The sequence below is a fragment of the Leucopleurus acutus genome, assembly GCF_964270905.1.
Source record: "Leucopleurus acutus genome assembly, chromosome: X".
Taxonomy (NCBI): domain Eukaryota; kingdom Metazoa; phylum Chordata; class Mammalia; order Artiodactyla; family Delphinidae; genus Leucopleurus; species Leucopleurus acutus.
Window position 1 is genome coordinate 27,334,409 of NC_139148.1, and position 14,556 is coordinate 27,348,964.

General features: G+C 36.1%; 1 protein-coding gene across 2 annotated transcripts in view; it reads right to left on the reverse strand.

Annotated features, from left to right (window-relative positions):
• The window catches only part of DMD (dystrophin), a gene marked incomplete at its 5' end in the record, with an annotated part of 2,126,456 nt that overhangs the window by 556,183 nt on the left and 1,555,717 nt on the right, over window positions 1-14,556 (reverse strand). For both annotated transcript variants that reach the window (XM_082864911.1, XM_082864910.1), the window contains one exon: window positions 12,511-12,722. In XM_082864911.1, the coding sequence (XP_082721037.1) occupies window positions 12,511-12,722 (212 nt within the window). The remainder of the gene's footprint in view (window positions 1-12,510; window positions 12,723-14,556) is intronic.

The window sequence follows — 14,556 nt, forward strand, 5'->3', positions numbered from 1 at the left end:
TATTGCTTGCAGCACAAAAGTTTTTAATTTTGATGAAGCCCAAGTTATGTATTTTTTCTCTTGTCACTTTGGCTTTTGGTGTCATGTCTAAGAAAACACTGCCTAACTCATTCTACTCCTGCTCTCCTTCACCCCCCCCCCCCACCCCGGTACGCGGGCCTCTCACTGTTGTGGCGTCTCCCGTTGTGGAGCACAGGCTCCAGACGCGCAGGCTCAGCGGCCATGGCTCATGGGCGCTCCGCGGCATGTGGGATCTTCCCGGACCGGGGCACAAACCTGTGTCCCCTGCATTGGCAGGGGGACTCTCAACCACTGCGCCACCAGGGAAGCCCCATTCTACTCCTATGTTGTCTTATAAGAGTTCTAATATTTTAGTTCTTATATCTAGCTCTAAGATCCATTTTTGAATTAATTTTTTTGTATGGTGTGAGGTAGGGTCAAACTTCATTATTTTGTATGTGGACATTTAGTTACGCAAGCATGAACTTTTGAAAAAATATTCTTTTCCCTTCGAATTGTCTAGGTACTCTTGCCAACAATCAATTGACCATAAATGCAAGGATTCAGTTCTGAACTTTCCATTTTGTTTCATTGATCTATATGTTTACCTTGATGTCAGTACCACACTGTCTTGATTACTGTAGCTTTCTAGTAAGTTTTGAAATTAGGTACTGTGTGTCCTCCAACTTTGTGCTTTTTTCAAGGTTGCTTTGGCTATTCTTTGTCCCTTCCATTTCAGTATGAATTTTAGGATCTACTTGTCTATTTCTACAGAAAAACTAGTGAGGATTTTGATAAGAATTGCATAGAGTCTGTAGATCAATTTGGGGATATTGCTATCTTAACAATATTAAGTTTTTTGATCTGGGAATATGGCATGCTTTTCCGTTTACTTAAATCTTCTTTAAATTCTTTCAGCATTGTAGTTGTTAATGGAAAAGTGTTGCATTTTTCTTATGCCTAATTATTTTATTTTTTGTTGCTATTATAAATGAAAAAATTTTCTGAATTTCATTGTTCAGATTATTCATTGCTAGTATATAGAAAAATAATTGATTTTTGCATTTTGATCTTGGATCCTCCAAATTTGCTGAATTACATTTTTAGTGTACTCCTTAGGATCATCTATATACAAGATTATGTCATCTGCAAATAGATATAGTTTTACTTCTTCCTTTCCAATCTGGATGATTTTTATCTATTTTTTCTTGCCTATTTTCCCATCCTGAACTGCCAGTACCGTGGTAAATAGAAGTGGTGAGAGCAGTCACCTTTATCTTGTTCCTGATCTAAGGGAAAAACATTCAGTCTGTGAGTCTGTTTCTGTTTTGCATATACATTCATTTGTAATATATTTTAGATTCCACATATAAGTAATACACACTGTCTTTCTCTGTCTGGCTTATTTCACTCAGTATAATATTCTCTAGGTCCATCCACACTGCTACAAATGGCAGAATTTCATTCTTTTTCATGACTAATATTTCATTGTATGTATGTGTGTGTGTGTGTGTGTGTGTGTGTGTGTGTGTGTGTGTGTATATATATACCACATCTTCTTTATACATTCATCTGTTGATGGGCATTTGGGTTGCTTCCATATCTTGGTAATTATAATTAGCACTGCTATGAATACCGGGGTGCATGTATCTTTTAAAATTAGTGTTTTCATTTTTTTCAGATATGTACACAGGAGTGGAATTGCTGGATCATATGGTAGTTCTACTTTTAGTTTTTTGAGGAACCTTCATACTGTTTTCCATTGTGGCTGCACCAATTTACACACCCAACAAAAGTGTACAAAGGGCTTCCTTTTTCTTCACATCCTTGTCAACACTGGTTATTTGTAGATCTTTTGATGATAGCCATTCTGACAGGTGTGAGGTGCTATCTCACTGCTGTTTTGATTTGCATTTCTCTAATAATTAGCAAATGTGCCTTTTCATGTGCCTATTGGCCATCAGAACGTTTTCTTTGGAAAAATGTCTACTCAAGTCTTCTTCCCATTTTTTGATTGGGTTGGTTTTCTGATACTAAGCTGTATGAGCTGTCTGTATATTTTGGAGATTAATCCCTTGTCAGTAGCATCATTTGCAAATATTTTCTCCCAGTCTGTAGGTTGTCTTTTCATTTTGTTGACGGTTTCCTTTGCTGTGCAAGAGCCTTTAAGTTTAATTAGGTCCCACTTGCTTATTTTCGCTTTTATTTCTTTTGCCTTAGGAAAGAGATCCAAAAATAATGTTGCTATGATTTATGTCAGAAAGTGTTCTGCCTATATTCTCCTCTAGGGGTTTTATGGTTTCAGGTCTTACATTTAGGTCTTTAATCCATTTTGAGTTTATTTTTGTATATGGTGTGAGGAAATGTTCTAATCTCATTCTTTTACATGTAGCTGTCCAGTTTTCCCAGCACCACTTGTTGAAGAGACTGTCTTTTCTCCATTGTATACTTCAGCCTCCTTTGGCATAGATTAATTAACCATAGGTGTGTGGGTTTATCTCTGGGCTCTCTACTATGTTCCATTTATCCACGTGTCTGTTTGTGCCAATACCATGCTGTTTTGATTACTGTAGTCCGAGAAGGTGATACTTCCAACTTTTTTCTTTTTTCTAAAGATTGCTTTGGCAATTTGGGGTCTTTTATGGTTTCATATGAATTTTAGGATTATTTGTTCTAGTTCTGTGAAAAATGTCATGGGTATTTTGATAGGGGTAGCATTAAATCTGTAGATTCCTTTGGGTACTATGGCCATTTTAACAATATTAATTCTTCCAATCCAAGAGCATGAAATATCTTTCCATTTCTTTGCATCATCTTCAATTTCCTTCATCAGAGTATAGGTCTTTCACGTCTTTGGTTAAGTTTATTCCAAGGTATTTTATTCTTTTTCGATGTGATTTTAAACAGGATTTTTTTTAACTTTCTCTTTCCAATACTTCATTATTAGTATATAGAAAAGCAACAGACTTCTGTATATTAATCTTGTAACCTGCAAATTTGCTGAATTCATTTCTGAGTTCTACTAGTTTTTGGGTGGAGACTTTAGGGTTTTCTATATAAAGCATCATGTTATCTTCAAATAGTTAGTTTTACTTCTTTCATTTCAATTTCGATGCCTTTTATTTCTTTTTCTTGTCTGATTGCTGTGGCTAAGACTGCCAATACTATGTTAAATAGAAGTGGTGAGAGTAGGCTTCCTTGTCTTATTCCTGAATTTAGAGGAAAGGCTTTCAGTTTTTCACTATTGAGTATGATGTTACCTGTGGCTTTGTCATAAATGGCCTTTATTATGTTGAGATATGTCCCCTCTATACTCACTTTGTTGAGAGTTTTTGTTTGTTTTTTATCATTAACAGATGTTGAATTCTGTCAAATGCTTTTTCTGCATCTACTGAGGTGATCATGTGTTTTTTTATCTTTCCTTTTGTTAATGTGGTATATTATATTGATTTGCAAACACTGAACCGTCCTTTATCCAACTTGATCATGATGTATGATCCTTTTTATACATTGTTGGATTTGGTTTGCTAATATTTTGTTGAGGTTTTTCAATTTATATGCATCAAAGATATTGGCCTATAATTTTCGTGTCTTTTTTTTTTTGTAGTGCCTTTGTCTGGTTTGCATACTAGGGTAATGGTAGCCTCATACAATGAATTTTGGAGTATTCTGTCCTCTTCAATTTTTTGGAATAGTTTGAGGATAGGTTTAAGTTCTTTAATATGTTTGGTAGAATTCTCCTATGAAGCTGTCTGGTCCTGGACTATTCTTTGCTGAGAGGTTTGTTTTTTTTTTTTTTTACTAGAAAATCAATTTCACTACTAGTGATTGGTATGTTCAAATTGGCTGTTTCTTCTTGATTCAGTCTTGGCAGGTTGTATGTTTCTAGAAAATTGTCCATTTTCTTCTAGGTTGTCCAATTTGTTGGTGTATAACTGTTCGTAGTATTCTCTTAAGATTATTTGTATCTCTCTAGTATTGGTTGTTATTTCTCTTCTTTCATTTCTTATTTTGTTTGAGTCTTCTCTCTTTTCTTCCTGGTGAGCCTGGCTAAAAGTTTATCAGTTTTGTTTATCTTTTCAAAAAAACAGCTCTTGGTTTCATTGATCTTTTCTATTTTTTTGTTTTATTTTGTTTCTATTTTATTTATTTCTTCTCCTATATTTATTATTTCCTTCCTTCCGAGGACTTTGGGCTTTGTTTGTTCTTTTTCTAATTCCTTTAGATGGTATGTTAGGTTGCTTGTTTGAGATTTTTCTTTTTTCTTGAGGAAGGCCTGCATCATTATAAACTTCCCGCTTAGAACGGCTTTTGCTGCATCCCATAGATTTTGGAGTTTTGTGTTTCCATTTTCATTTGTCTTGAGGTATTTTCTGATTTTCCCTTTAATTTCTTCATTGACCCATTACTTTTTTAGTGGCCTATTGTTTAGTCTCCAAATGTTTGTTCCTTTCTCATTTTTCTTTCTGTAATTGATTTCTAGTTTCATACTGTTGTGGTCAGAAAACATGCTCAATACAAGTTCTATTCTTTTTCTCTGGTAGCTGTAAGACTATTAATTTTTAAGGCTACTGTGTAACTGGGAGAAACTGATGGGAAAAGGCCAAGTTAAAAACCCTCAAACCCTGCTGTTCTTAGTGAAGTCCAGTAGTTTACATATTGTTGCCAACCTCTGGTTAATTTCCAGAGTTTAGAAAAGGCAATTTTAACAATTTTGCATTTGCTGCTTTTATGGAGGAGTGGATTTACAGAGTTGCCACGTTATATTTTCAAGCATGGAATAAGTTAAAGTGTGAAAAGGAAATAAGGCAAAATATGGTGCAATCAGAGCATAATGCTATCCAAGTCTTTGTGACTCTGCATTAAATATTTATATACTATAGCAGTACCTGGAAAACCACCCATTATTTTTCCTGTGCTCTATCAGTGATGTAGGAAGCACTCTGTTTGTGTGCTTTGAGAAATTTAATAGCTTTATACATACTTTGGGAGGAAAAGGACTATCAGGTTATTGATTCTTTCTTCTTAATCATGTGGGATCTTTAGGGGAGAACAAAAGGGAATAAAGAAACTACATGGAAAAATGGCAGGTCCTACGAAGAAGTTTTCTGATAATGTTTTTCATTACTGTATCAGAAATCCAAACCTCAAACTACCACGGTGGGTCAACTTGCTGATTTAATTTTGTGCTCATCCTAAAAGTAAATAAAATGTATGAAAGGAGAATTTAGCTTCCATTACTGTATATATCTTTTTGGTAGATAAGGATACTACCTAATGCCACCCAGCCCCTCAAATAATGAAAATGACAAGGCTCTAATTCCATATTTGAAAAAAAAAAGTTCTCTCTGATTAGTTTCTTCCCTGGTAAAATAATTTGCAATCCTCAAATAGCTATCAGATTTACTACATATAACAAATTCAACTTTTAAAATTAATTACATGATTACAGTTTATCTACATTTCAAGTTCCCTAAAGAATGTCTTCAAAACACAGATATTTTGCAGCCTTGGAAATCTTTATTTAATAATTTGATAAACTATTGGGTTTCTCACCTCAGATAGTTGTAAGTATTATATAGCTAAATCAGCTAGGCTCAAATAAGATTGCACTTCTCTACTGAATTCATGTACTCTTAGCTCAGTCAAGCACAAAACAGCTAATGCCGTCACGTTTGAAAAGCTTTTATGCTGAATTTGACACAAAAGCAATCACAAGAGAGACAAAAAAAGGAATTTCTCTTTCAAAGGCTGAAAGGGGAAAAAATAAATGAAAATTCTGAGCCTGGGTAAATCTCTCTACACTGGAAAAGAAAGTTTAAAATCATCAAGAAATAATTTTTCCAAAGAATCCACTGGCAAGTTTGGACCAATCTTAATAGCCTGGGAAACAGGTTGTGAAATAAACCAAGATTCTGCCAAATAAAAGAAATCCCTCCAAATTGGAAAAGAAGAAGTAAAGCTGTCACTGTTTGCAGATGACATGATACTATACATAGAGAATCCTAAAGATGCTACCAGAAAACTACTAGAGCTAATCAATGAACTTGGTAAAGTAGCAGGATACAAAATTAATGCACAGAAATCTCTGGCATTCCTATACACTAAGGATGAAAAATCTGAAAGTGAAATCAAGAAAACACTTCCACTTACCATTGCAACAAAAAGAATAAAATATCTAGGAATAAACCTACCTAAGGAGACAAAAGACCTGTATGCAGAAAATTATAAGACACTGATGAAAGAAATTAAAGACGATACAAATAGATGGAAAGATATACCATGTTCTTGGATTGGGAGAATCAACATTGTGAAAATGACTCTACTACCCAAAGCAATCTATAGATTCAATGCAATCCCTATCAAACTACCACTGGCATTTTTCACAGAACTAGAACAAAAAATTTCACAATTTGTATGGAAACACAAAAGACCCCGAATAGCCAAAGCAATCTTGAGAACGAAACACGGAGCTGGAGGAATCAGGCTCCCTGACTTCAGACTATACTACAAAGCTACAGTAATCAAGACAGTATGGTACTGGCACAAAAACAGAAAGATAGATCAATGGAACAGGATAGAAAACCCAGAGATAAACCCACACACATATGGTCACCTTATCTTTGATAAAGGAGGTAGGAATGTACAGTGGAGAAAGGACAGCCTCTTCAATAAGTGGTGCTGGGAAAACTGAACAGGTACATGTAAAAGTATGAGATTAGATCACTCCCTAACACCATACACAAAAATAAGCTCAAAATGGATTAAAGACCTAACTGTAAGGCCAGAAACTATCTAACTCTTAGAGGAAAACATAGGCAGAACACTCTATGACATAAATAACAGCAAGATCCTTTTTGACCCACCTCCTAGAGAAATGGAAATAAAAACAAAAATAAACAAATGGGACCTAGTGAAACTTCAAAGCTTTTGCACAGCAAAGGAAACAAGACCAAAAGACAACCCTCAGAATGGGAGAAAATATTTGCAAATGAAGCAACTGACAATAGATTAATTTCCAAAATTTACAAGCACCTCATGCAGCTCAATAACAAAAAAACAAACAACCCAATCCAAAAATGGGCAGAAGACCTAAATAGACATTTCTCCAAAGAAGATGTACAGACTGCCAACAAACACATGAAAGAATGCTCAACATCATTAATCATTAGAGAAATGCAAATCAAAACTACCATGAGATATCATCTCACACCAGTCAGGATGGCCATCATCAAAAAATCTAGAAACAATAAATGCTGGAGAGGGTGTGGAGAAAAGGGAACACTCTTGCACTGCTGGTGGGAACGTGAATTGGTACAGCCACTATGGAGAACAGTATGGAGGTTCCTTAAAAAACTGCAAACAGAACTACCATACGACCCAGCAATCCCACTACTGGGCATATACCCTGAGAAAACCATAATTCAAAAAGAGTCATGTACCAAAATGTTCATTGCAGCTCTATTTACAATAGCCCGGAGATGGAAACAACCTAAGTGCCCATCATCGGATGAATGGATAAAGATGTGGCACATATATACAATGGAATATTACTCAGCCGTAAAAAGAAACGAAATTGAGCTATTTGTAATGAGGTGGACAGACCTAGAGTCTGTCATACAGAGTGAAGTAAGTCGGAAAGAGAAAGACAAATACCGTATGCTAACACATATGTATGGAATTTAAGGGAAAAAATGTCATGAAGTACCTAGGGGTAAGACAGGAATAAAGACACAGACCTACTGGAGAACGGACTTGAGGATATGGGGAGGGGGAAGGGTGAGCTGTGACAAAGCGAGAGAGAGGCATGGACATATATACACTACCAAACGTAAGGTAGATAGCTAGTGGGAAGCAGCCGCATAGCACAGGGATATCAGCTCGGTGCTTTGTGACTGCCTGGAGGGGTGGGATAGGGAGGGTGGGAGGGAGGGAGACGTAAGAGGGAAGAGATATGGGAACATATATATATGTATAACTGATTCACTTTGTTATAAAGCAGAAACTAACACACCATTGTAAAGCAATTATACCCCAATAAAGATGTTAAATAAAAAAAAAAAGAAATCCCATGATGACCATTGCTGGCAGTTTTAGGTGCCAAAGGCATACCATCTGACCTCTTATGAAAGTTAAATGGCATCATCTCTCATAGGATTCTGCCATAGCCTTTTGGCAGACATTTTGATTAGGATGGAAATCCTGTATGATTTCGCCTAATATCTGTCTTTCTATCTCAAAAGAGCATTATTGTTTTACTAGGACCATGTAGAAGAGCAAATGAAGCCATGCAGTTAACAAAATCAAGTACTTACTCAACTTATGTTTTTGTTTCCAAAAAATTAAGGGTTATATAGGAAAGAAAGAAACTGAACATACATTATGGGCATCATTTAATGATCTACTCATTAATTATTGACACGATGGGCTATCTACAGTCTATTCTTTTGCCAAATAGTTACTGTTTCTATCTCCTTCCACCTTGTCTATGCTTTCAAGATGGACTTTTCCCAGATGCTATCTCAGATTTCAGTTCTACTTTGTGAAGGGGCTGTTGTTATTCCAATTTTTTCTCCACTATTTTTTTCTAACCAAGAGTGGAGGTTTTCTAAGTGTCTAATTAGTAGGGAAATGGTGAAAGATGGAACTTAATGAAATATTATAATTAAAAATGATAATTATTAAAAGTTATGTAGCAACATATATATTTATATAATACTAACTTTAAAATCAGAATTCAAAATTTTATCTACATTATGAAGACAATTAAAAATATGTAGATAAGAAATGGAAGTGAGGGGAATTCCCTGGCAGTCCAGTGGTTAGGGCTCCATGCTCTCACTGCCGAGGGCCTGGGTTCAATCCCGCGTTGGGGAACTAAAATCCCTTAAGCCGTGTGGTGCGGCCCAAAAAAAGAAAAAGAAAAAGAAAAAAAGAAATGGAAGAGATTATAGACAGAGGTTGGCAATTATGAATCATGAAAATATCAGAATTATGAGTGATTTTTTTCTTTAGCTCAGGTATGGTGACTGGTTTAAGTTTTCAAAGAGTGTAACGGTGCTGGTGGTTGGCTTTGAAACCATTTCATTGTCACAGGGAGGGCAGTCACAGCGATGCTGCTGCAAAGGAGGCTGGCTGCTGGAATCACAGCTCTCCAATTCTATAGAGACAGCCTGATGACTGCCTTACGAGGCTCACCAAGCTCTCTTGTTAACCCTAGACACATAGACTAAGAAAGAATTCATGGAGCAAGGAGATCCTTGTCAAATTAACCATTGTCTAATATGTCTATTTTCACACTTTCTTCCGCAAATAAAATTGTAAGTGATAAGCCAGCTAATATCATTCAGGAATGATAACACATTAGACATAAAGGCAGCCCTCCACTTTATAAGGCTCCCTGATTTTATAAGCCTCCTTTTATAAGAATTAAACATTGTAGTTTCATTAAAAATGGAATACAATTTGCAATTATCTTTTTAGTTTTTCACAGTAAAACAAAATATGAAAACTTCTCCCTGGTATACTGTTTCACTGCTTTCATTTTCCACCTGTTGGCTTATCAGTAATATAATCTTATTTGTCAGTTCACAACTCCAATGGTCTCCCTTTCTGATCCTCACGGTGTTTTCTTGATTTGTTTTAGACACACAGACAACCGGTTAAGGAGGAAATCTGTGAGGTCGTTTACAAAAGAGGGAGGAGATATGGGGATATATGTATAGCTGATTCATTTTGTTATAAAGCAGAAACTAACACACCACTGTAAAGCAATTATACTCCAATGAAGATGTAAAAAAAAAAAAGAGTAATTGCTATGCATTCGTATCCCAACTCCGCTGCTTTTAAAGAGGAGTTACTGAACTTCGCTAGGCTTTCAATTTACTTATCTGTAAACAGGGAACAATAATAGTACTTTTCATGGAAAGTGTTTGGGAGGATGAAATAAGCCAATATATGTGAAGTGGTTAGCACAGTTTTTGACAAATAGCCAAGTACTCACTAAATGTTAGTTATTAGGGTTAGCATTACTTTTAGTTTTAGCATATGTCATTTAGGAAATGGACAGGAAAATTACAGCTTTAGTCTTCTTTACGTTAGGAACTTACAGTGAAGTTACAGCAATATATATCATTAAATTCCTAAACATATAATACAAACAAAAACATAAGTTTCCAAAGATAATGGCGGAGCCATTTTTAAGATGCAGTTTTAGATGGACTATTCAAAAGCAAATTTTTATTTCAAAAGTTTGACAAGGATAGCAAATATAATACAATCTTGCCTTTGTTTCAGGTGTCCAAAACACCTTACTCATTTTGATGAAAAAATTGTTTTGTTTCCTCCTTTCATATTTTCTTTTGCAACTCTTTCTGTCTCTTATTTTAAAGCTCCTTGCTTTTCCAAAAGCTATTAAACCCAAATCCTTCTTGCTATCACTTTAGGATTCCTGTATGTTTTAAGAGTAATCCTCGGGCTTCCCTGGTGGTGCAGTGGTTGAGAGTCCGCCTGCCAATGCAGGGGACACGGGTTCGTGCCCCGGTCTGGGAAGATCCCACATGCCGCGGAGCGGCTGGGCCTGTAAGCCATGGCCACTGAGCCTGCGCGTCCAGAGTCTGTGCTCCGCAACGGGAGAGGCCACAGCAGTGAGAGGCCCGCGTACCGCAAAAAAAAAAAAAAAAAAAAAAGCGTATTTCTCAATTGCCAAATTTCAGAGTCTTGTTGCCCTGATCAACTCTGTCTCTATATGCCTCTCATCTCTCCTTTCCCTCATCTAACTCAAGGGTCCAATCCAAATTATTTTTCCCTGGTAATTCCTCCTGACCAGTTAACCACTTTGTTCCGTGATCCGCTAGATTCACAGAACCCTAAATTTTTGAGAAGAAAAAAGAAATAGCATAACATACTGAGTACATGACGGATAAGACCAGAACCCTCAAGAATAACCACATGGATTCTGTTTCACATAGTCAAGTGGAAAATTGGACAAACCATCATTAGAAATTCCTAATTCATCTATGCTCATCAAAGGGAGAAAATCTTAGTGGTAAAAAGTATCTTGTGAAAGAGAGAATTTTTATTCATCTAGATGTTGCCTCCAACAAAGGTACTGATAGGTTTGTAAAATCCTATGTGGCTTTCTAACATTCTTGTCATATAATAAAAATCCTGTCCTCATTGCTGTTCAGACCCTTTGGAAAACTAGCTATGACAAGGACTGGCTAAAAGCTCACTAGTTCATCATTCCCATTTATTCTTCCTGAAATTAAACTGGGAACAAGTTCTGGTCAATGGGTTTTGGGTGGAAGTGATGTCCATAATCTCGAGGCCTGGCCATAAAATCCCATGTCTTGACCACATTCTCTCTTACTCTTCTGTGGTGACTTTGGGCAGCCATGATTTTAAAATTATAGTTTGATAAAATTAGAAAAGTTTGGGCCCCCAAATCACCATTTAGGAGAGAGCTCCCAAGAAGGGTTCTTTGACCTCTATTGAACTATGACACAACCAAGGAATTAATCACCATTGTATTCAGCTACTGAGATTTCAGGGTTTATTTTTCAAATAAACCTAGTGTAAATAAATATACTCTGTGACTCAGCATAGTCTAAACAAGGATTAATTTAGAAATGGGAGCCGTTCCATGCAAGAAAACTATATGGCTTTTTTTCTCAGATGACATAGGCAATCTGAGATTCAAATACGTGTTTAGCAGAAGGCCTTTTCCTACCAGAAAAAAACCCTATAGAGTGTTGTCATCAATGTGATCAAGTTCTCACTATGCCACTTCTCTGCTTAAAATCCCCTAAGGACTACCCATTGTTTAGCATTTAAGGTCTTTCCAAACTGACCTATAAATATAAGGTTTGAAAGGATTCAATATTTATAAAGTACCACGCATGGTGCTTGATAATGCACAGTCAAACAAATTTCCTTTCCTTTCCTTTTTCTGTTTCATTTACCCTGAAAAGTTCTAGATTATTAAGTGGACAAATATATGATGAAGTTTGGTGGGGGGGAGAGAGGAAGAAGAAGAAGAAAAGGAAGAGGAAGAAGGGAAGTTGGGCTGGAGGTCAGAAAATGGGAGGAGAAAGTGAGAGTACACCTTATCCCTACCTTATTCTCATATCCACCCTTCCCTTCTCCATTCAGTGCCCTCAAATAAAGTAGGAAGGAGTAGACCTGTTACTTTTTCTAAGAAGGAATTAAGTCCACCTGATTGACTTCCTGATACTACAGAAGTACGCACAACAATTTTGAAGTGATCTTAAAAGATGATGCAGTGTGAAAACCACACCACTGTATCTGATTTATTAAACAAAATTAATTTTAACATTGATATTAGCCATCAATTTTCCTCTAATCTCTACTTTACTTTGACTGCAAAGACTACTGTTCATTTCAGCTTGCTTTCTTTTCATAAATTAACATTAAAAATCAGTAGATTTTAATCCATGGTATAATTTTATCCAGTGTATTTTATTTTAAGAACATATCTTTGATACTAACCTTGGTTTCTGTGATTTTCCTTTGGATTGCATCCATTGTGTAGGGACCCTCCTTCCATGACTCAAGCTTGGCTCTGGCCTGCCCCAAGACCTGCTGAGCTTCTTCCTTAGCTTCCAGCCATTGTGTTGAATCTTTTAACATTTCATTCAACTGTTGCCTCCGGTTCTGAAGGTGTTCCTGTACTTCATCCCACTGACTCTGAATTCTTTCAACTGGAAAAGAAGGAAAAATGAATACATGGGAGTAAATGTTACTCTGGAGAAGACATTTGAAATTTAACACCCAAATATTATCTCACATTTTATATTACTTATAAAAGAAATTGTTCATTGTGTTACAGCTAGAATGATGGACAATGGAATTTCTTACTTTTTTCAAAGGCAAACATAAGTTTTTGTTAAACCAACTTCCTGAAGGTGATCTAGAACATCAATAGTACATGTGAAAATTTAACTGTGTCTATTCCTTTTTTTTAGTTTTAAAAGCAGGATAAAACATTTATTAACATAGTACATTAACACAGTTGTATAACTGAATGCAAGACCTTTTCACATAATATCCCCTAAAGCATCTCAAGCACTACACGTCTAAAACAGAACCTATAGAAAAGGAACTATTTCTTTCTAAAAAAAGAGCCTGTTACTTATTCTCTCTTCCTCAGTCACTGTGCCAACATGTTGACTAACCTGATTTTTCTCACTTCCTAACTGCAAATGTCATAACCATTTACTCAGCCCCAAGTAGGACATATCTAAATCATATGCCTTCTTCTCCTTTTCATCCACACAAACAGGTTCCCCTGAATCTATCTTTTCATGCTCTTCCTAGTGATGTAGTTCACATCTTAATTTCCATTTTTTACCAAGGATGTTCCCGCAATCTTTAAACTACTCTTTTTTTTGAATTGTAGAAGTTTATTTTTTTATAGAGCAGGTTCTTATGCATTTTATATATATTAGTGTATATATGTCAATCCCAATCTCCCAATTCATCACACCATCACCACTCCCCTCCCCACCACTTTCCCTGCTTGGTGTCCATATGTTTGTTCTCTACATCTGTGTCTCTATTTCTGTCTGACAAACCGGTTCAACTGTACCATTTTTCTAGGTTCCACACAAATGCATTAATAAACGATATTTGTTTTTCTCTTTCTGACTTACTTCACTCTGTATGACAGTCTCTAGAACCATCCACGTCTCTACAAATGACCCAGTTTCGTTCCTTTCCATGGCTGAGTAATATTCCATTGTATACATGTACCACATCTTCTTTATCCACTCATCTGTTGATGGGCATTGAGGTTGCTTCCATAACCTGGCTATTGTAAATAGTGCTGAAATGAACATTGGGGTGCATGTGTCTTCTTGAATTACGTTTTTTTCTGGGTATATACCCAGCAGTGGGATTGCTGGGTCATATGGTAATTCTATTTTTAGTTTTTTAAGGAACCTCCATACTGTTCTCCATAGTGGCTGTATCAATTTACATTCCCACCAATAGTGCCAGGAGGGTTCCCTTTTCTCCACACCCTCTCCAGCATTTGTTGTTTGTAGATTTTCTGATGATGCCCATTCTAATTGGTGATGTTGAACAGCTTTTCATGTGCTTCTTAGCCATCTCTATGTCTTCTTTGGAGAAATGTCTACTTAGGTCTTCTGCTCATTTTTGGATTGGGTTTTTTTTTTAATATTGAGCTGCATGAACTGTTTGTATATTTTGGAAATTAATCCTTTGTCTGTTGATTCATTTGCAAATATTTTCTCCCATTCTGAGGGTTGTCTTTTCGTCTTGTTTCCTTTGCATTGCAAAAGCTCTTAAGTTTCATTAGGTCCCATTTGTTTATTTTTGTTTTTATTTCCATTACTCTAGGAGGTGGATCAAAAAAGATCTTGCTGTGATTTAGGTCAAAGAGTGTTCTTCCTATGTTTTCCTCTAAGAGTATTATAGTGCCCAGTCTTACATTTAGGTTTCTAATGCCTTTTGAGCTTATTTTTGTGAATGGTGTGAGGGAGTGTTCTACTTTCATTCTTTTAAATGTAGCAG